Below are 23,057 nucleotides of genomic sequence, written 5' to 3' on the forward strand. Positions count from 1 at the left end.
GCCCCATAAATCTTCAAATCTGTACTTATTCAGAATTACTGAAACGTAAAGAAGGAAATTCCCTTTGAGGTCAAGTTTACCCCAGTAAATGATTTAAGTTCCCAGAAGCAACAGTGAAAGTCCCATGCCTTAGGTTAACAGTTGGAGCATGGCTTATGGGAGGGACTGTCCTTGCAGAAAATAATGGACAAAGTACCAAAAAGTGAAAACACCACCATCAGTTGCAGTATAATCAGTCCCCCATGGTGTTGAATTGCTCCCAACTGGTGCTGCCCCAGAGCTGAAGGACAGCAGCCAGCACAGACTACAAGCACACACACTTAAGTCCTGTGTTAAATCTGGGCCTTGAACAAACCTCACCAAACTGAAGCAATTTTTCTTCTGACTACAGAGGAACAAGCTGTTCTTCGTTCTGATACCCTTCCTTGGCTGTGAGGAAGGGGAAATAATTTGTATATAACTACAACTCACATAAGACGGATATGCAAATGACAGAAGAAACTCCCAAAAGAATTACATTTTTCATCTGGACTTGAAATTTTACTCAACTTATAGTTTATTCAGCTGTGTACAGATGCCTGCTTTAGAGCCGTTAAATATTTTATTAAAGTTGTTCTATATTGAGTATCAAGAAAAATAATCTCTTTAAGCTCTTTAGTTTACAAGAGTTTAATGCAAAATGTTACTGGTTTTTTATTTCCTTAAATTGGTACCATATGTACTTACCATTTCCTGTAATGGTAAGGTTGTGGGTCCTGAAATTGTCCTCAGCGCTTTCCAGCCCCAAAGTGGTGTATGCTAGCAAACTGTACTTTGCACCACTAAATGTGAAAGAAATGGCACATTTAGGACATTTCTGCTTGATGTTGCTCAGGTCTAGACATGCCTGAGATACCACATTTGGGTACAAGGGAACACCAAGGTGCACGGCAGCACCTGTCAGTGACCGCAGACTGCCACCCCCCAACCTCTTCCCACACAGCTCCTGTATCTCTGGTTCTCTGCTCCGCAGTCTGTTCACCTCCTGCCTCCACGCGTGTATCTCCAGTTCCTCCTACCCCACAACTTCCAGGCCAATGCCATCATTCATTACAACTCTTTCTGTTGCCTCCTCTCTGGGACCTGCTGGCCAAGAGACTTCTCATGTGGCCACTGCCTACGAGCTGGGCTCGTGCTTCCTGAAGAGCCAGGAGGGGCCAAACCCAGGGGTAAAGGCTGCGCTATCCAAACCCTCTGCACCCTCTGGATGCTCAAAGCACCTCTCTCCTCTAGTCAGACACCAAGTTACTTCCAATAGCATTACAGCTCTTATTCCTAGGCCTAAAGCAGTAAGATTTGGCAATAGGTTCAAAAATTCCTATAGTTAATAGAACAAAGGATGACAAACTTTATCTGAAAATACAGGTTAAAAATTAAAAGGCTTTATACTGCTTCTCCATGTTGCCCTGCTCTTTTGCTTTGCCTATGCAGACTACTCTTTATAGACCAGTTGTTTATAATGTATTTTGAATAGGATCCAATAGATTGATTATTCACATGCAGAAATCTGTGCAGAAATCCTACAGTCAGTTTTGTAGCATAAAGGATTTTTTTTCACTTATTGGCTTACAGGTTTCAGAATGTTTTATCTTAGTTTTGTATTTTGCCTAGGGAAAAAAAGTATCACTCTTACAATTCAGCACAGTGCAATTGTGGAATGCAATTCTTGGAATAAACTGGTATAAATTTAGTACATTTAACCTTTTCCCTAAAATACTCATCGGACCGAGTAACAGATTTACAGTCCAGCAATGCAGTAAGAATTCCACCTAGCTAATGGCAGTTAGAACAAAGTCCACAAGAAAACAAACCCCTCCAAATCACTAACTACTCTCCCCAACAGGATCTAGCACAAGTTCCTCAACATATCTTCAGCAGAACATAAGAAATCTTGGTGGTATAAAAGCTGAGAAGATGCTATTGAACTAAAATCACCAAAAATAGTTTTTCATCTTAGTATTTTTCAAATTTTATTTTTCTTACTGGCACAGTGGAAACATACAGTTTTCGGACCTTTGGCTCTGCAGATAAACAAGGAGAATGTCTACCTCCCCCTAACCCTAACGAAAGAGGAAAAGTAGGAAGTTTGTTAGAGGGGAGGTCTGTTATGTATCTGTCTCCAGGGAACAAAAAGAAAATTAAATACAGTATCACGTTCTGGGTGAAAAACCACTGCTGTGAAGCACTTCAAGAGGGCAATCTGAACAAAAACTCATCAGCATTTGTATATATTCCCTGCTAGACTGTTCCCTAACAAAAGGTTCTCCACTGATTATGTTTGACCATGCAGTTGAGCAATGCATTACCATTCTATTTAAACTGTACCATAAAGTTCAGTTTCTTCTCACAGATAAAACTGCTGTGCTGATTCTAAAGTTACTTTTTTTTTCTAAAGCATGACTAATTACCACAACAACCTTGCCAAAAAAAATAGCTACTTCACTTTTAAAATATGCTTCACAGTAACATTTTCATTCTAAAATACAAGTCATTCCTTTCAGGCAGCTGCAGTATAATTTAGAAAAGTTTTATCTACAAATATTTTTCAGATTTAACTGGCTAATCAGGATTCTTGACTGTATTTTTCCTTTGCATTTCACAGAATTAGCTAACCGCCTTAAATGGCAGTTTCTTTGTATAACAAAGAATAGTCTGCCTGCTGCATCTCATTCGGTACTTTGCATATCTATAGTATTTTACCATGTAACAACTTCATTAAAAAAAAAAATCAGCTCATCTTCACAACATGCCTGTGGCAAAGGCTCGTTGTTTAATCTGTTTACTGATCAAAAGACAGAGGCACTGAAGTTTCCACACAGACCCCGGTGTGGGAAGGTGTAACTGTAACACTCTATCAATGTATGTTAATTAAAACATCTTCAATTCCAGAATCTGTTGCTGAATATTAAACCCAATGTTAGAAATCCCAATCTTAGTTCATTCATTCAAAGCGAGTGAAGGAGTGAGTGGAAGACTTGTGAGTGAAAAAAAAAAAAAAAAAAAAAAGAATTCAATATGCTCACCTTTCAATCAGATCTTAAATAATAGACAGTAAAACCAAATATAACCTTCAGGTACTAACAAGAACCCAACCATAAAAGTGAGGCCACCAGATTAGACTGTGTACTTCCAGCAAAATATCACTGGGCATTTGCCAACTCAAACACAGGACACGGAAGCTGCTGCACCTTCAGCCCAGTGGAGGACAATACATCAAACACAACCACCAGTGCATGTGTAGGCCAGTTCTGCAAGTGAATGAGCAGGCACTTGAGGGAGACTCTCCAGCGACTTATCCAAAGAGCAACCTAGTTACACTGGCATTTAACAGTAAAACCGCACTGAGTATTTTTTCTGCTATAAAAAATGTAAAAAAAAAAAAAAAAAATTAAGCTAGAATTGAAAAACAAAGCAGGCAACAGACTGTAAAGAAACTAAAAGAGGGATAATTAAGAGAGAATATCAGTATAACTCAAATTAACCAACCTAAGCAACCAATCAAGCCCTTTGTCACTATGCTCTTTCAAGAAGTTCCAAGTCTGACAGTTTCCTCACTAACTAGAGAGGTTTCTAAGCCAAGAAGTTTGGAACAGAGGGATCACAGAGTTTTTGGGAAATGGAGAATATCACTCATGTGTGCACTGAAAAGAAAAAGGCTTGTACAAATGAAATCTACAGAGAAAAGGTGTTCGCATAATATAGAAAGTTCACTTTTTTGTTGCAGTTTAATTTCCCCTGCTGGACTGGTAAAACTCTCAGGGAATACTTGAAAGATCTCTTGTAGTCTTGCAGTCTCTTCCCGTTTATAAGGGCTACATACCACGGTCTAACTAATATAAATCCTAGGGGAAAACCCATTAAAAAAACTGGACAACTTATTTTCTGCTTATAATAACCCATTTCTTTCCAAACAACTATTTTAATCACCCAGCAAAGCCATCATTAAACACTTCATTGTTCATTTAATTGTGTTAAGAAAGTAATAGTCACTGTGAGATGATTATCTACAGCAGAAACAACAAACTTCCAAGATGGAGGAAAGGAAAATTCAATTGAGAAACCAAAAGCAAAACCCAGGGGAGGAGGCAGCTGTTTAAATTGTCTACTGGTGCTTCTTCCTTAAAAGCCAGGCAGTCTGTATTCAAGCAAAGAAGCCAGTGGTTATATCTGATTCAAACTGTGTCTAATGATAGTGTGTCATGGCCCAGCTGAAGCTGGTGGAAAGCACAGCCACCTGACATGATGCAGATTGAAAAATACATTGTCATTAGGTGGAACCCACTGGAAAGTTAGTGATAAAATCTGTTTTGCTCTGTGGATAAGATCTCTCGGATGTCTATTTTTGAGTCACACAGCAATATCAGTTTACAGTAATATCAGTTCAACGAAGACGGAATATGCTTGAATGTTTCCTTTTAAAATCCTGGGAAATAGATATATGAAGCTAGACTAAGACTACACTCAACACCTGGCAAGAGTTAAGCATTGATTCTTTACTGTCAGCTGCCAAAAAAAAAGTAATTCCTTGAAAAAATTGCTCTCTAAAAAAATATAAATAAATAAAATAAAGAAATGCTATTAGTATTTTCAAATTAGGTATTTGGTCTGCTTAAATCCCAATGAAATTAAAGTTGCTGGAAAATATTAGTAGGCAGTTAATTTTTAAAAGGACACAGGTAAATTACTGGGAACAGCACTTATGCCTATGAACACTGAAAACTGTTCTGTGCTAAAGTCAATTAAGAAATCTCCTGTTAAGCAGCCCGTAACCATAAAGTGCCTTTGGCAGTCCAGTTTTACTGAAAAGCTGGCAAGTGGAATTAGGGCAGAGGGTACTGGAGTGGTTTCTCCTGCCTACATACACACTTTTTGTTATTTCACACAACTTGTAACTTTTAGACATATCTACCTGTCTGTCAAGTACGAGCAACACTGGCTAGGTGCAAAAATAGTATGGGGAAGGAAGTAAATGGGGAAGGGGGGAGGAGGAGAAGTAGATGGACAGAGAGACACAGATAGACCGTACAAGCTCAACTTCCTCTAGAGATCAAACTAAAAATATTATGGAGGTTGGAAAGAATAGTGGATTTACCAGCTGTCTGGCTGTGGAGCACAAAGATAAAGGCTGCTCGTATGTTTCAAGATCAGAACCAGGCCCCAAGGCTCAGCGACATGGTTGGAATTCACACCTACTTTCTCATTTCCTATTGAAAATGTAAATTTTTTTTCACATGGGCAACTAGAGAAAGAATCAGTTTCTCGGCAGTTTGCCAAAAATTTACAATCTATTTGGTCTACTTCTATTGTAAAAGCTATAAAACCAGAATATCAATATATGTGGCTTACTGGATGACTGGGTCAGCAGGCAAAAGGGGTTCAATGCTGTCTTCCTCCAGTGCAGCTTTGAGTTTCTTCCCTGTAGCTTTGCTGAGGGACGTTTTAAGTTTCTTTGCCAGTTTCTTAGGAGTGTTTGTTATATATAAAGACTCCTCTGTACAGCAGCTATACACTTCAACCTTCACCTGGAAATCTGGGCTTGCTTCATCACTGAAGTGGGGGAGGAGAAGATTTCAGAGCGTTTGTTAACAAACTGTGCACGGAGCCAAGGAATGTTGCTGCTACTTTATAGATTAAATAACATATTTCTAATCAAGGGAAGCAATGCCATAAGATTCAGGCGCAGACACACGTTAATATGGAATTAAGGACTAGAGTACACAGCAGTAACTTAGCATTGAGGTCATGAGATGGATGTTATAATTGCGCCATAAACAATTACAAACAGGAAATTCAACGTTTAGGTTAAAAACGGAAAAAACCCCCATGTTATGGAAATACACAGGCAACACATTCAAACACACTTAAATCCGCCCTCTACTGTTACACAAAAATCCCATGATTGAAAACCTGTGCCTGCTTATGGTCCTAAATCAGATTGAACTGTTTGAAAGATATCTTAGCTGCACCCCATCCCCTTCAAATTACTGAAAAAAAAATGCTATCTAATAAAATCTGTCATTCACAACTTAACTACCTACTGCTGCATCGTCTGGCCCACAGTCTTTCTCAGTTTTCAGTTCTATTGATTCTCTTGTTCTCAAGCTTAGTCATCAAATCAGAAGCCTAACCTCATCTTTCAGGTACAAATAATGTCATTACACAGATGCCGTAATAAAATCATCCCAAAAGCTTTTATATCAAGTCTTTCTATGCCTTGGGGGATAAAAGGCAAGTTAGGGTGCCTTTTCTGCTTTTGTTCCAGTGTTCCACAGAAAATTATAATGGTCAAGTCTCATATCTGTGAAGAAGGAGATTTGAATCTTTGTCCCCACTCTTAACTTGAACATGTGTTTAGGAGCGCTTAAAATTTGACTTAAACTCAGTTTTCAGGATCCTGATTTAAAGCTTTTGGTAGTTCTAGCTTTCTAGCCAGTCTTCCTCAGGAGACAGACTCTAAATTGTTGATATAAAAAAATAAAGGCAGGGAGTGGAGTCAAGCACAGGCTCAGGTAGGTGTAACAGAACATGAGATGTTACATGAGGATAGAGACTGTAACCTGCTGGACAGAATAACACTGAAACACTTGGTGCAACATTTACACCTATATTGTCATAATGCTTTCAGGTTTTAGCATTGATTTAATGCTGTCCCGGAGATGTAAGTTTGTTTATCTCTTTATATAAAGAAAAATGATTCAGCAGGGCAAAAATGAAAAGAAATACAGATCAACTAGCACATCTACAACCAGCCTCATTTTGTACACAAAAACCAGCCTTCCAGATTCTCCACCCACTAAAATGAACAGAGCCTCTACTGATTCCTTTGCCCACAGCAAAACCTAGTGGACCTCAGCCAATCTTATTCATAATCACATCCACCTTCAAAAGAAAACAATATTTGTACTTCCTTCGACAGATGTAAATTATACTCACAATATGGTTACATTTTCAAAACAGATATCTGTTATTGCTTTATCCACAATAGTCACCTCAGTATCAAAAACCTCAGCTCCCATTCTGAACAAACAAAACACTGCATAGCGCTGTGATTCTGGAGAGAGCCAGAGAAAGCTTTTATTAGCCACATTGCACATCACAATACTAAACACTTCCAGTAAGCAGAACTATACAAAATGGTAATTCAGACCTCTAAGGAATTGCCCTCAAATTCTTCCCACCAGAAATTTTTATCATAGGATTTTATGATAATTGACCTATCAAAGCTGCTGTCTAGGTAGAACATACACAAAGGGAAAAAATGGCTACCTCTATTAAGACAAAAAAAGTTGAGTAATCAGGTATAGTGTGTGTTAGCAACTTCAAAAACATTAGTAAAAATGTAATTTTGTTTAGTAAAATTGACTTTACACCAAAAAAAAACCCCAAAAAACCATTTGATCCAAAGTCTGTATCATTTTATGAATGTGCTACATAGGATTAGACTATTTTGCCATGCTTTGCACCTCTGACCCTATTGAAAATCAAAGTGAAATCAATGCCAGGTGACAGCTGGAACAGATTTAGGATTAATCTCCATGACACAGCAAAATGCATGTACTTGAAGGCTATCCAATAATAAACTCAACACCAACAGTCAACTTTCATTTAAATTTCCCACTGGAAACAGCCTCCAATATACTCTCTCAAATGCAGACAAGACATAGAACAATGTGTTTAATCAGAAGTTTCTCAGTTAACCATTTAATACAACATTTTTTTGTTGCTTCCTCTGGAATTCTTCCTCAGGAGGGCTCTTTAGAGAGTAAGGCTTAAACACAGAGAACCACAGGACTTTGAACTAACTCAGCTTGCTACAGCCAGCAACTTCAAATTACGAGCATTTACACAACAAAGAGTAAAACATGGACTTAATGGAAGGTTAAAAAATAGGTTGAAATGAGTATGAACTTCCTCATTCAGTTTAAATTTACAGGCATAAGCAATTGCTTATCAGAGTAATTCATTACATCTTACATACTTTCTTTATTGCTGAAGTGATCAGAGCCTTTCCACATTAATGGTATTCGAATATCTAAAGAGGGGAAAAAAGAAGGTAGGGAAATTAAGTTATAGTCAATACTGTAGATCTGTGATCAAAACAAATTACAAAAAGTTTGTTTCTTTTTCTGATGTTCTGGTGGTAACAGGGCCTTCCACCCAGAGAACAGCATAATTATTCCAAGTTTATTATCCACATCAAAAGAAAATTCAATAATTAGTTCAACTTGAAGTGTCATTTCGGTTTAGAAATTATGCTAGAATAAAGAATATTTTAAATCTCATTTGAAAGTACCTGAAATAACATTTCAGAGAAGCTGTGTAACATAGTTCTGAGAGGTATTCTTTGAGCCCAATATTATGCATAGATGCAAACCAAAACCCTGCTTGCCTTGTGCTGGAAACCGCTCATCCCACTCCACGAGGAAAGCCTTCCTGTTTTAATGAAAAGACTGGGATACTTATGCTGCAAGCACTTCAGTCTTGTTTTGCTAACCACAGAGAAAATACCACTTGTAATCACATTCCCAGCGAGAATTGTCTTAGTCGGCATAAAAAGAGTTTAGAAATCTTTTTTCTCTTAACTTGAAAATATCCTTCTACTTCAGAACCATTGTAGAGAGGCAATTACAGAACCATTATTTTAAATCATGCCTGTCATTTTAATATTAGGAAAGTATTTTCTTCAATAAATTTTCCAATTTATCTACTAAACCCAACACAGTATTAAGTGACATTTTCCTCCAGCTTTGAGGGCTCAGGTTAAGATATAATGTTTTTTATTAGTCCCCTGTTAAAAGAAAAATGCTGTGGGGGCTTTATAAATCCAAAGCTGGTTTCTGAAGTACAAGGGTGCTGTTTAAAAGTATATGCAATATATTAAGTGACACATGATGGCAGCAGCAACCAGCACCAGCTCAGTTGTCTTGTGACAAAAATCTTCAATATTGTTATAAAGAAGCATTGCTGACTCCAGTGCTGTCGTCATATGAGGCTGATGGAAAAATCCAGACATTATGCTAAGATGCAAAATAGTGCCAGTATTTTGGCATCAGATTGTCATGCATTCCTACAGGGGTTTACCCACAAAACTTCTTGTTGATTGAGGTGAAACTGCATATAGTCACTCTGTCTCAGATGTTAAATGAAAAATTCAAATTTCAGTTAATTTTTATTATGAGACGTCTTATTATAAAAGCTATTTCAAAACTGAAAGTTTCAAATTAATCTATTTTTGAGTGTTCATGAAAACTACTGAACTTTCAAGTGAACTGCCAGCATACAGCTTTAGACTTCTAACTTCCTAAAAATCAATACATCACCGTGTACTGAAACTGCTTTTCTCTTCTAAAGATGCATTTGCATAGCAAGCATGTCTAAAAATAGGGGGTTTTACATAAAGAGAAATAGTTTCATTAAAATCATTACAGAAGTCTCTCTCAAACTTTTTAAATATATATATATTCATCTCTGTCAGAGACAAAGCGCAGAACGTTTCTTTCCTAAAATACAAAGGTCTCAAATCTACATTCATATGTGAAAACAAATAAAAGCTTTTTCTATCTTTAATCATAGCAAACTCTGAATGACAATTTTAATGCGCTCAATAGACCTTGTTAGCAAGTAGAGTACTAGATTAAAGATTACTTCTGTATGCCGCTTTCAATATCTTGCTAGCTGAAAAATTTACACCTTAGTCAGAAAATCATGAGTCAATCCTTGAACAATGATTGATAACATGATACTTGTAAATCAGCTTTCAATTCATTCTTGGACTGAAAGAGCTGTCATTTATCAAAAACAAAGATCAATTTTCACACACCTTAATTTCAGTTACCATGAGCTGTAAATCTGTGTGGATGCAAATCGGTTACATTCAAATACTACAATTAATCAAGTTTAAACCCAATGATTCCTTTATAAAATTACTTTAAATTATAATTATGCTTTTTGATAAACATTTGATGTATTGTCTTCTGACAAAAAAATCAATTGGTACAATAACATAAATTACATAATTTATTCAAAAATGTGGGGGATAAGTAAAAATGATAGAAGTGTGAAAAACTGTGGATTAAGGAATGCACTTCCCACACAGTATCTGACATAGTTGCTTTCTGTAGGAGCATATTCCTCAGTAGTCCTGCATAGCTCTTCCCGAACTTTTGGTGTTGGTCACGACTGCCCTATTTTTTTGGTAATCATCATCAGGCATGTACTAACCATATGACACGCTAATAAATTTATAAGTGGATGGATTACTGGGGGTAGAAAATCAGGAGGTAATAACAGGTGACCTATAGAAAGAATAAATCAGCAGAGGCCAAGAACAACATTTAGGCTTTCCTGCTGTAAGCTGGACCTGGCCAGGCTTCTTGGCGCGAGTATCTGAACAGGGGCAAGGCACGGCAGCGTCCAGCACTCCCAGGCTGGGCTGCACAGGGAGGCAAGTTGGCTCTTCCTCCTCTTCACCTCGATCTGTGCCACACTTCTGAGGACATAACCTCCAGTTTGAGAGCCACTGTGCTGGTAACAGGGCAGAATCATCAACAGACAGCACTCAATACAAAGTGGTGTATTTCACCCTTCCATGGTCTTCTCCCACCAAAAGAAACAAGCTAAATCTTTCATATCCTGAACAAAATTTTCATACTAAAAACAGAGTTCTTAAAAAACTCTGATTTTCTAAAGTTAGCAGAAGTGTATTATATGACCCTAAAGTCTTCACTGCAGATAGCTCTCCAAATGTGAAAAAAGGTGCAACCACAGCAGACAGGCAAACAGATGCTTTCATCCAACTACCATAAGGAGGAAAGACAGATACACATTCTGCAAACAGCTGTGCTGGCAGAAAACATTACTGAACCATGTACTCGTCACTCTTCTTCTACTAGAAGTTACCTTGCTTAAAGATACATCAAAATATGCAGAATTAACTGAAACAGTTTCAGTAGTGAGCTGTTCTACATTATTTTATTCTTAATGAGGCAGGTCGGGGAGCACAATCAGATCTGTTTGCAAAGCTGGCAGAACAGCCACAGGAATGCTGAACATAGTAACATCCACTATTGGTACAGGCAAAGGAAGCAATAAATCCACAGTGCTGAAGTTTGGGAACAGGCTAGAAAACAGCGTACCAGCCCACCAGGAATGGTTGTTAAATATCCTTGTTACTGGTCTGCATTGAAGCCATACCACTGTACCTTTGCTGTAGTAACATAATCTGCATTGCCTAAATAGCATTTGCATACTAGTTATAATTCTGCTCTCAATTTGTTAGACGTGCCCTGTACTATCACTTCAAAGTCTGCTGTTGTGAGGAGAAAAAAGTTTTTAGCACACTCATACTTAGTTAGTTTTGAAATGCTTTCAGTGTTCAGTGGCAAACAGAAAAAAAAGTATTTCCCTCTGTGGAAGGCCATGTGAGTAAAATGTAAACAGAAGGTAGGATCTTCAAAAGCCCACGTGAGACTTAAGCACAAGTCCCCTTGAAGCATTAGAGGATTGATGCCTCTGAACCACAGACACACTTAAAAAATACCAACTTGTTTATATAGTTTGTATTACAAGCCACTGTCCAGCTAATTAGCTCCTATAATTAAGTGACTACCCAGCCTCTTACCTGATATAGCAACCTTTGCTCTGCATGCCATCCGGTCTTTTGTCCCATTTTCTGAAAACCTGCCAAAAAAGAAGAAAAGAAAAAAGAGATTTGAGATCTGTGCATTTAGACATCTAAAACTCAACCCTTTAAACACTAAGAAGCGTCAGGATTTTCATATTATAGCTCATTTCAAATGCTTTTCTTTAAAGTTAATTTTGGTATCTCTGGTTTAACACATGAGTCATTAGTTTCTTAAGCATAATCTGGAAGGAAGGTACACCACCATTTTTAAAAATTCCCTAGAAGATTTTACTCCAAAGCTTATGTAACCTGAGTATTAAAAGACAAGTAGATTCATCTTCCTTGTCTTTTCCAGATCCTACAGGATCAAAAACATTATCAATTTTTCCCTTCTGTACACAACAATGAAGATGCAACTTAATTTACTGGTTCTATTATTGTTTAAAGAATTGTCTCCTCCTCTATAAATGAAATGAAAATTTCTAGCTGCTACCAGTATCATGACTTCCAGAGGCAGTTGGAATATCTTCAGAACGCACGAATGACAGACCCTAGAAAACCCCAGAATTTTCTCTCTCTGCCACAATTAAGCCTTAAACAAATTCCGGTCTGAAGCAAATATCAAAAGAAAAGAACTCCAAATGGACTATCAACTACCAAAGACACAATTTAAACAATAGAGAAATAACTTGTGCATCTCTTCTAACGACCTCCACGGACACCTCAAGGACCCCTGCAGACAGAAATCCAAGCAATGCATGGCAGTTACAAGTCAAGCACACAATACAGCTGTTCAGAGACATGTCCAAACAGCCCTGCCCTGTTCTGGACATGTGCCATCACCATTCTGTGCACGCTGACATCAAAGACAAGGAGCTGAGTAAATCAGCACATATTCACACTTGATATTATTCCATCACTAAAAGCATAAGATACATAAGATCATAAGACTAAAAACATAAGATTCATACAAGATGAATCACTACAAAAGTCCTTATTTTAGTAGGAAAAAGCAGTACAAATGCAATAATTACAGAATACCACACATATCGTGCTAGTTTTTAAAATCAGCTTTCAGAATAGTTGACAGAAAATGCTGCTCTTTCCTCCAACAAATTTCTCCTATAAGGCAACATTTCTGAAAGCAAAAAGTAGTGGAACTGCTCCTACAGATACAATTAACTGGAGCTAAGCGTGTACTCAGAGAGTTTCTATGCTAAGCTGCAATATAGTATTTCATTAAATTAATAACCTGAAAGCAACAGTGTCTCTGCACCACGATTCTGAACATTGCACCTCAAATAAATTCCATTTAGACCAAAAAAAACATTATTCAAATAAAACACACATACTTCAGCTCCTTCAAGAGTTATAATGTGAGAATATTTTCAGCTTCTTTTCTTCCCATTGAGGGTTGCATTTATCACTTCGCTGTAGTTAACACAAGTGGCCAGCAGAGGGTACCAATTAACCATGATGGGGCCGTCATTAAAGGACCCTTGACAACAATACAAAGAATGAAAAATACAAACAGCTGTATACTGACTTGGATAGCTTTGTTTTGTTCCGTCAGACTTGGCTAGGTACCTTTTTGTATGCTAAGGGTAATCAAGAAAATATGTCTATTGTGTTATTTGAAACTGAATTACAGTTTAATGTCAAAAATAAAATTTATCCAGGAAAATAGGACTTGTATTTAATTTTCTAAAGCAAAAAGAAGATAATGGAATTATTTTATAAATTAATGCTTTAAGGCAGCAGGAATTTGTTTATATGGGGGAAGAAATAAGGAAGGATTTAAATCCACATTTCTAGTCAGACTGCTAAAAACTCATGAAAGTAAATGCCTGTTTCATCCTGCTCCCTCTGAATGTGAGCTGTTACTCACTGCTCTTCAGTCCTGCCCGGGCTGGGCTCCTCCTTTGGGCCCTGCAGCTCTGCCCTGTAGGCCCGGATGCGAGCATTGCAAACCATCAGGTTCTTCACCACACGCAGGAGCTGCTCCTTCTGCGTGCTCGCTGCCAGCAGTTTGCAGATGCCTTCTCGCATGCGGACCTCAAAGTTGATCTTCTCTTGGATGTCACATTCCTAGATAAGCAATAAAACCAAAGGATTAAACAAAAAACCAACTAACAATATTCTCCATTTTTTACACGCTCTGCAGTTGGGATAGAAAACGCTAGGTTTTAATTATGCACAGCTATTGCAATGGTTACTGAATGTAGAATGGTAGTTCTCTCTTCAGGAACAAATGAGTAAAACATGGGACATAACAGATTTACTATATCCATTATACATGCAAATTCCAAACCAAGATTAACTCACTGTACCATCTGAAAGTTACTAAAAATTTATGTGCTTCCATGTGCCATTCACAGAATAGTAACATATGGTCCTAGAGAGGGCTAACTGAACAAAGCTTATAAATTAACAACCCGCTTTCCACAGTGACCCCTACTAAAAAAAACTTTAAGCTGAGAAAAATGTCTGAAATATTTTAAATCAGAAATTCAATCTCATTATCTCTTTGGCTGTCTTCAAAATAGTGAAGAAAATATGGGGTTTTTTCTTACAGTTGATAAGAAATTCAGGTAACAGCAGAAAAAAAAAAAAAAAAAAAAAGGAGACTATCCCAATACTTGATTCCTTCAGCCCATAAACTGAAAGTCAAACAGCTGTGGTAGCTTCAACGCTATACAGGAATCATGCCAGACACACCTTTTATTCAAAGTATGAAAGAAACTAAACATGGCTGGCAAGTCATTAGAATTCACCATCACTGTTTTTTGAAGGAGTGGGCTTTTTTAAAGGTTTTATAAAAACTTCTGAGAAGTCAACTTTTTCCTGCCTCCTTTCACGTAAAACATTTATAAATGTGCATTATTCCTCGCTTGAGACTTCAAAGAGGTCAATCCACACCAGGACAGAATATAATTAAGGTGAAGGATCACAGACAGTTTGCTGTCTCCCAAAGCCCTGCTAGATGCCACTGATGGTTGATACACATTGCCTTGTTATGTGGCCATCCCTGGGCAAACCAAATATTTCTGACATGTGAAGAACAGAGTGAATAACAGAATGTTGTCATGGTATTGCAGGGTTGCATTGCAAATACTTTGCAAGTCAGTCAAGAGTGACACTTCCTCATTACTAAACAGGAGTGCCCCAGCTACCTCTGATATTAACAAGTTCATGGTTGTTTGGTGGTGAATAGCTCCCAAAGCTCACATCAGAGATATTTTCCATAGAGGTTCTGCTGGTATTCCCTACAGATGATATATGAAAGCCTGGGACCCAGTATGGCACCAGGGACTATCCCATTTTTACCCCTTATGGGTTTTCTTTTCGAAGTTTCAATCACAGCCAGAGCAGGGTAAAGTAGGGCACCAACACCTCTGCATTCTCAGCACCTGCCTCTCTATTCACACTTTTCCTTAGGGCTCATCCCAGGAGAAAAGAAAAAAAAAAAGAGCAGTAAATAGCTTTCATCAATCTTCTTTTCTTCTGAGTCAAATTCTACATGGCTATGAAAATCTAAGCAAGGCCCACACCGCTCCCTAAGAAATAATTACTTATTCTTTGAGCCTAAACTAATAAATCAGCTGCTACAAAGCTCCAAAGAATGACATCATACTTCCCCCTAATATTTCCCAGGACAGCAGGCCTCTGCACTGCCCCGGCTCCTCTCCACATCTATCACCTGGTACAGAACTACAGTGAGGAAATACACACTCCTGTTTGGGGCACCTGCATGTATCCACACTGGGGCTTTCAGAACTACAAACAATTCAGTCCACACTGTATTTTAGCCAGGCTCGCATAAAATATTCTGGACTAGCAGTAAATAGCTTTTGGGCCAGAGTTTAAATAACCACACCATATAAATCTCATCTGAAGGAAGAACTTAGGAGCCTGATCTGAGAATGTATGAAGTTCTTTGTGCCTACCAAAAGAGATTGGTCAGCTTTCCCCCTCCCCTCCCATTCCTTCTAAAAATACAGGCACACCATCTGGACTCGGAGGAACGACACAGCACTGTTTTGCCATATGCTGTCTACTAATGCACCGTTTCCCTCGTGGGGTCCATCTTTCCCCACCAGTGGCAGCACAATCCAGACGAGATTATTAACAGTTGCTGGGATTTTCAGCCCCACACTCAGGAATTACCTAAGCAACACTTCCAAAATGTGTCTTTGTATTCCCCACCTAAGTATACTTAGTATAATAAATTTCATGTACTTCTAGTATTACACAGGTAATGCAGTCACAAAACAAACAAACAAAGATAACAACAACAGCCAAAAAAAATTATATAGATACTGCTGAAGGAAGGACAGGTTGAAATTTTACTTCATTTAATTGGCATCTTAATCACAAGTTTTCAGAATCTTATGCCAAGGTACACTTCTGATTTACTGCCACAGTGGTTCACATCTAAACCCTGTAAGTCTAGTGTATCTATTTAAAGTAAGCAAGTAGCCAGGCAGTAGGTACTCTTCTAAACCAGGGGCTGTGAAGCCGAGACACCAGCTTGGGCACTTTGTAGCTAGACATAGGAATGAAGGTTTGCGGCAATTGACAGCCACAGCTTCAGAGACGCTCCCGAGTTCAGCTTCAGAAGGTTTGTAACCAACTGGAGGCGCACAAAAGCTCTCATGAATCGGAAAACCAGTGGCTGAAAGATTAAAGAGGTGCAAGGGAGCACCTCCGAGAGCCTGCGGAGGGTGAGCAGGGGGCCCAGCTCAGAGCAGCAGCTCCGCCGGGGCGGCCGCCGCGTCCCCCGGCGCGGTCCCTCCGGAGCGCGGCTACACGGCCGCCCCCCGGCCACGTTGCGCGGGCAGCCCGCGGCCACCACGGCCCCGCCAAGCTCGGACACAGAGCAGCTCCCGCCCCCTGGGCCGCCCGCAGCCGGGCACTGCCCGCCACACCTCCCCCGCGGCACCGGAGGTTGCGGGCCGGGTCTGCCCTGCCCTCCCCGCCCGGCCCGGCCCGGCCCCGGCACTCACCGGCCCCACGGCGCCCGACCCGCCCGGCCGCTGCCTCCTCCTCATCATCCTCATCCTCCTCGGCGGCGCCGCCGTTCAAACCTCCCGCCCCGACAACGGCCGCGGCCGCCCCGCCCCCGGCCCGCCCCCGGCCCCGCCAGCGCCCCGCGGGACAGCGGGCGTGGGGCGGCAGCGCGGCCGGCGTAGCTCGGCAGGGAAACCTGCAGAAATGCCTGGGTGCCTGCCTGCGGACTGTTACTGACGGCAGCGGTAACCCCCGGTGTTTAGCCACAACAGCGAGTGCCAGTGATAAAGCCCAGGAGAGTACCTTTCTTGGCTTCTTTGCTCCTCGTTAGTTTATTTTCCCGAAACAGGCCGGTGCCACCTCTTTCTGATGAGTACTCTTACGGGGAGCGGGAGGGAGAAGCTCACGGCAGCTTCCTGACGCCTGCACAGTGTGCAACCACTGCTGCTCCAAAGCATGCCATCAATTTTTAACCATGTTCTTGGTTTCCTGCAGTTCATCTAATTACGCATCTTTAATATGATGGTACTTCAATAGCTGCACTAGTAGCATGTATTGTTAAAAGTATACTGTTATATACTGAATAAAAGTGCATTAATTATTCACTGGATTGACTGGAGAGGAATGGGAGTCATATCTCTCTCTTCTGCTGCCAGTTTTGCAGCTCTGTTTGTCTTCGGCAGATGAAACAAATGAGCCAAAATAGTGTCTCCCATCCATTCCTCATCCCTGATTTCTTGGCTTTCCTCTCTGAATTCCTCCTTGACAGGTGATGGTCAGAAGCACAGATCCTCATTGCTTCACACAGGGTTGTCAACATCTGCGGGAAGTAAAATGTGCTGGAATGAGTGAGATATACAGTGTTGCTAACAGCTTTCTACAGAAGACAGAAGTCTCCAGGCTAACATATGCTTATTTAAAATATAAGAAAATGCAGTTAGAAGGGAAAATTTTAAAAGCCTCATCGCTTCATCAGGATTTCACATAGATGCTCAGCGGCTCTGCTTGACCCCTGACATTTACAACTGGGGCACAAATGCAGGGGGCGAGCCTTGAAGGAAAATCATGAATTTCTGGACCAAAGGTATGTATTCCTTGGTGCTAGGCAGAGCATGGGGAGCTCTGCTTCTCTCCAGAGTGCTCAAGTTTCACCTGGAGGCAGAGATGGCAGAGGCAGCTGTTCAGCAGTTCCTGTCTCCATCTTGGGCCATATTTCTTAGGGCAAGGAGAGGCATTCAGATACTCATTAAATACCTTCATGCCATCCTGAAGTCCTCTGCATACCACTGGCAGGGCACATGCCACAACTGGGAAGCCCTACTCCCGGTAATATATTTATAGATGCTACATTTCTTCCTGTTGTTTAGATACTCCTGTTCTCTAGGTATTGTGACTTTCCCAAAAGAAGTCTTTGTCCAGTTTGTTCAGTGGAGAAATCCCATGAGGGAGCCAAAAGGCTTTTGTTTAATCAAGGTATGATACTTAGAGCTGCATATGGACAGCCAATATATCTAAGAGTGGGCTTGAGGAAGGTTGATAGGAAAGTCTCCACCTTATCCTGGTGCTTCATGCATCCCAGGATAAGCCTTGGGTTCCTGTCTCTGCTGCAGAGTTCAGGATTTCAGATACAGCAAAAGCAATCCACCAAATGAGGGGAGAACGTGAGATGACAAATCAGTGCCTTTTTGCTTTACAGTATGGCACATCTCTTAAAGTGTGGTCTGGCCTCTCTTGAATCAGTCAGGGACGGGATTTATGCCTCAAAAATCTCCAGGTAATTTTCTAGGCTACAGAAGAAAACTAGAAACAGGAACATGTCATGGAGTGGAATTGAACCAAACAGGTGAAAGTCTCAGGTTAACTGAACTGCATTATCATTGAATCAATGCTTGACCAAAGTTGAGTGAGGCTACAGCCTTGACTGAATGGCTGAAACTCATTGATGAGTTTGATGTAAACTGTGGGAGCAGCTGGAAATAATAACATTACTGTAGAGATAAACAAATAAGGAATGAATTACTGTAACTCTGCCTTGCCAAAATCCCTTCACCAACTCACCAAATAGTGCACTACCAGAGAAAATTAATACAACCTGTGAAAACGACACACCGAAACACTTCCCACCCAGCATCATCCCAAGCAGTTCAGGTTAGACTCTAGAGCAAACCCACTGGTTCAATCTTTCCAGAAGCATTGCCTCCAAAACTCCTGAGAACAGCTCTCAGGTATGCACCAAAAGGGTTTTGTCAAAAGCCAGAGTGGCTACATGGATACAATAAAAATCACTGCAAAAGGACTAGTTATGCCCCAAATTATTTCAGGCAATCAGCATCTCTAAAACCATTTTTGCTGGTGGTGTAGACAGCTCCCAGGAATCTGTGGCAGTTGTCCAAGAACTTTAGATGCTAATTAGCATGGTTTTGCAGTACAGTCTGTTCAGCAAATCTGAGTCTTAATAAAGTCCCAAAATGTGACTGCTAGTAGCATAAAGAGCCCGTGCCTGCAGCCCTTACACACTCCTACTGACACTGACTTGAATTGGAGCCCTTAAGAAATCAGTGGGAGTTAAATGTGTAGGACTCAGCCCGAAGCAACACGAATAGTATCTTCTCAAGCTCAGTGCATACCTGCTCTTCAGCTGATTCAAATGTCCAATTTTCCAGTACATTAGGAACATGTTTCTGCAAAGTCTGGCTTCTTACATTCTTGCACCTGCTTCTGCTTTGGTCCTCTGTTGCATTCACTGTCTAGAGATGTTAGGTTTTTTCATTATAAAATGAGGCTTCATAATTCAGTGGATCTGTCAGATGCTTAATTAAAAAATTAAATATTTCACCAAATTTCTAGCGCTATCTTTTATGGGAACGTGCAACTGAGGCTTTAAAAGGCATTTCTACAGGTTTCGAAGGAGGTGAGATGTTCTTTCCACACTTCATATCTAACTCAAACAAAGCTCTCCTGCTGGTACAGTACACAAACTAACTTGAAATGAAGAAGGCTTTATGCCGTCTACATTATCCAGAGATCTGGGATTCAACTAGTAACTATTCTGCTTGCTCCCTAACTGAAGAGTAAATTCAGCAGACAGCAACAAAAAAGGGAAGCATTGTAACCATGTTTTTTTCTCCAGACAAACCTCCACTGAATGGCAGAGAAACCCAAGGCACAACCTACAAAACAAGGAAAATCCTGCACAGTCACTGCTGCTAATGCAGAGAAGTCAGAAGGGGGTAGGGTGAATTAAATAGGGGATCTATATCCTGCCTTCTGGGGTTTCTTAAGTGAAACATTTTTTTCAGATGAATCACACCATCCTTTTATTTGCCATTCGTTTTGCATTGCAAAGCATTTGGCTTCCTTCTAGTATTAGGGAAACTGGATAGCAGAGAAAAGATCATTGTCTATCTAAATCATTGTTCTGCTCAAGTGTTAGATCAGCATATTATTTTAAATGTTAGGCCCATCATTTTGGTTTAGCAGGTACAAAATGTCTACACCTACTCTTGACAGCACTGCAGTATTTTTCTTAATTTCTTAGTTCCCACAGCTTGCTACACCTACTCCTTGAATATCATCAGAGTGTGCCAGTAGAAATCTATTCAATTCCTCTTCAGATTTATCCTAAATGGAAATCTATGAAGATTTGTACTGGACACGTGGGAAAGAATTTGCAAAAGCTTTTTATAACTGACTACTTATTTAATTTTAAACTGAAGAGCAAACTGTTCCCATTGATTGCCCCTGACTTTGATTGCCATAGTATGTGACCACTATAGATTGGTGAAATGGGCAGAGACTCTGGAATTTAGGGTGCTTACCTGAACACTTACTGGAGCCTCAGTAAGTCATTTCTTCATTTCAGCCTGCTGGAGTCTGTTGAGGTCTTTCCATTCTCTTAGCTGGGCAGAAGGGCAACATGTAGTCCTAGAAAACAAATTAAATATGGGTAACTACCTTATTGTAATGCACTTTAGGTTCAGTTTTGATTGGATAAGGTGAAAATTAATCATCTGGCTGACAGTGAGCTAAAGCCTAACCCTATCACGGTGAAAATTATGGCAAGAGAAAACTTTATAGGCTCCATGTTAGCCAACTGAGCAGTGGGAAGTAGGTATCTTCTCTAAGGCAGTCATGGAGCCAGTCAATGAAGATGTCATCCTACAACATGCAGGTGCCTAAGTTAGCTAGCACGCATCATCCTTACGTTTCTTGGATAATTAGACAGGGAGGCCAGAACAGATTAGAATAAACTCTTACTATTTCAGGTGTTCTCAGATTAATTTTACCCTGAGGGCTTGCTCATCTTCTGCTCAAGATTTTTAACATTCTACAGTGCTCCTTCAACTGCTTTAGTGCTCCCAATGGCATCGGGGTCACATCTCTGTGTGATGCCATCAATTAAACATTGATACCAAGGTGCTTCAATGAACTATTTTGTTGATCATTGCATGTTCCAGTAGAATTTCTAAAAGAAACTGTAGAAGGTGGAGAAAGTACAAGGAATTATTTTTCCTTTTTCCAGAGAAGAGGCCAGAAACTGACTCTTCCCAGTATTCCTGATGTCAATCCTATATTGAAATGCCTCCAGATTAAATTAATGTAGCCTTTTTGAATTACCATATGAGATAAATGCACTCAAAATATATTTCATAACAGAAATAGTAAGTTACATAAAATCCATCCCCATATGAATTTGGAGAACAGTTCCTGAGATCAAACCTGAAAACTTTAACAATCAGATTAAATATTGCATGACTTTAAACTGCAGTTTGATCATCCTCTACATCTTAAAGTTGCCCATGCCCAAGACAGTGGATGAAGAGTGACTAACTGAGGAAGACCAGTCACATGTATTCTTTTGTTTCTGCTTGGGAGACCAGGGGCATTGGTTTTGAAGCCAATTCACATGTTGTTCCCACACTGGTACAAAATCAAACCCATCAAAAGTATCCTTATGGACAAGGATCCTCACAGGTGACTGACAGCTTCTCTAGAAGCCTTTGTCCAGCTTAGAAGACGGTGTGGATACACAGTGTCTAACACACTATACGTTTTGCAGCCTTTCCCTAAGTTTGGAAATTTATGTGGTCTCTCTTTTCTATTCCACTTTCTATCTTCACAGCAGTTGCAGGAACGAAGTTATCTTTAATTATTTTCAAAACCAAAGGTGGTTGAAATTGGCTGCTTGGATCCATTGCTAATAGGGGTGTGGATACAAAAATGCTGTTAGCAAGGAATTTTCCTGCTTCTTCTAAACCGCGGGATACTTTTCTCTCTCATGGAAGATAATAGCAGAAGTTCTGTAAACTAAGAACACCTGTGACCTTGTAGAACTATGTTTATGGTGCAGTAGAAAAATATTTTGACAATGGATGTTTTAGGATTTTAGCCAATCACCCCAAGGGGTGGCTGATCCTTGTCCAATTAGACTGTGAAGAAAAAAGTCTATAAAAGGTTCGTAAAATAATTAAATAAATCAATCTTGCTGCACAATTCCTGCCTGCTGGATCTTCTCTCCTCTCCTCCCTATGGCTGTGGGACACGGTAATATTGACAGCGGAAATATAAGGGGACATTTATACACACAGAGAAATGGTGACACAAAAATAACACTGCTGTTTAAACCCAGAGAGGTCCTTTCAGCTCCATATTATGGGCATGTTCCATACAAGGAGGGTTTCCTAGAGATTCTACACTGTCACTCTCTTACCATGCCTTTTACCAGGATTCCTCTGCTGGGTACAGAGTCCTGGTTTGATTTCTTGGGCATTTTCTGCAGGTGGCATTTGGTATATAAAATATCCAAGACAGCTGCATCCAAATGCTTGCTGGGCAGCATGCTGGTGAAGTCACCAGTTTGTGTCATGGGAGAATCTAACTGGGCACTCCATGTTCTGGTTTCAGGGTTAGGCCTGTTAGGAGTTTCCCAATTGATCTTGCAGAGGCAAGGGAGAAGTCACTGATCATTTAATGGATTGCCACTTTGAACTTGAAATGATGAATTAGTACACTGAGATTATCACATATCTAAAGATAAACTCCTATATGAGAAAATTATGTCAGAAAATCATCTTCCTTTTGATAGACAGAGGACTTCCACCTACTGCTGTGAGAGCAGATGTAAGCCCACTTCTGATAGCAATTGCCCAGGTAAAAGGAGCAATTCTCCAGTTAGCTCTTGGGATTGGCTTTTTCTTTTTTTTTCTCTGAAGGTAGAGCCTTCAGAGAGTATTTCCAAATGATTGTCTCTTTGTTTTTCCCAAACAATGTAGACTATCTCTGCAGAATACAATACTTGGAAACAATCTCCATCTGAAATGACTTTGTAGTTCGGTCTAATATTTTCCAAGTACTGAAATACAGGTATCTAGGGAGAGAAAAATGG

General features: G+C 39.9%; 1 protein-coding gene across 8 annotated transcripts in view; it reads right to left on the minus strand.

Moving 5' to 3' along the window:
• The window catches only part of RTKN2 (rhotekin 2), a 52,652-nt gene that overhangs the window by 17,723 nt on the left and 11,872 nt on the right, over positions 1–23,057 (minus strand). For 3 of the 8 annotated variants that reach the window (XM_048311596.1, XM_048311595.1, XM_048311597.1), the window contains exons 2-8: positions 20,491–20,596; positions 13,551–13,750; positions 11,660–11,718; positions 8,018–8,071; positions 6,973–7,090; positions 5,386–5,586; positions 727–821 (exon numbers count right to left, since the gene is read on the minus strand). In XM_048311596.1, the coding sequence (XP_048167553.1) occupies positions 727–821; positions 5,386–5,586; positions 6,973–7,090; positions 8,018–8,071; positions 11,660–11,718; positions 13,551–13,711 (688 nt within the window). In that variant the 5' untranslated portion in view covers positions 13,712–13,750; positions 20,491–20,596. Of the gene's footprint in view, positions 1–726; positions 822–5,385; positions 5,587–6,972; positions 7,091–8,017; positions 8,072–11,659; positions 11,719–13,550; positions 13,751–16,668; positions 16,754–16,975; positions 17,512–19,299; positions 19,420–20,490; positions 20,597–23,057 lie in introns of those variants that run through there. The other 5 variants (XM_048311601.1, XM_048311594.1, XM_048311598.1 and 2 more) reach the window with 4 other exon arrangements.

Source organism: Corvus hawaiiensis, chromosome 8 (assembly GCF_020740725.1).
Source record: "Corvus hawaiiensis isolate bCorHaw1 chromosome 8, bCorHaw1.pri.cur, whole genome shotgun sequence".
NCBI lineage: Eukaryota > Metazoa > Chordata > Aves > Passeriformes > Corvidae > Corvus > Corvus hawaiiensis.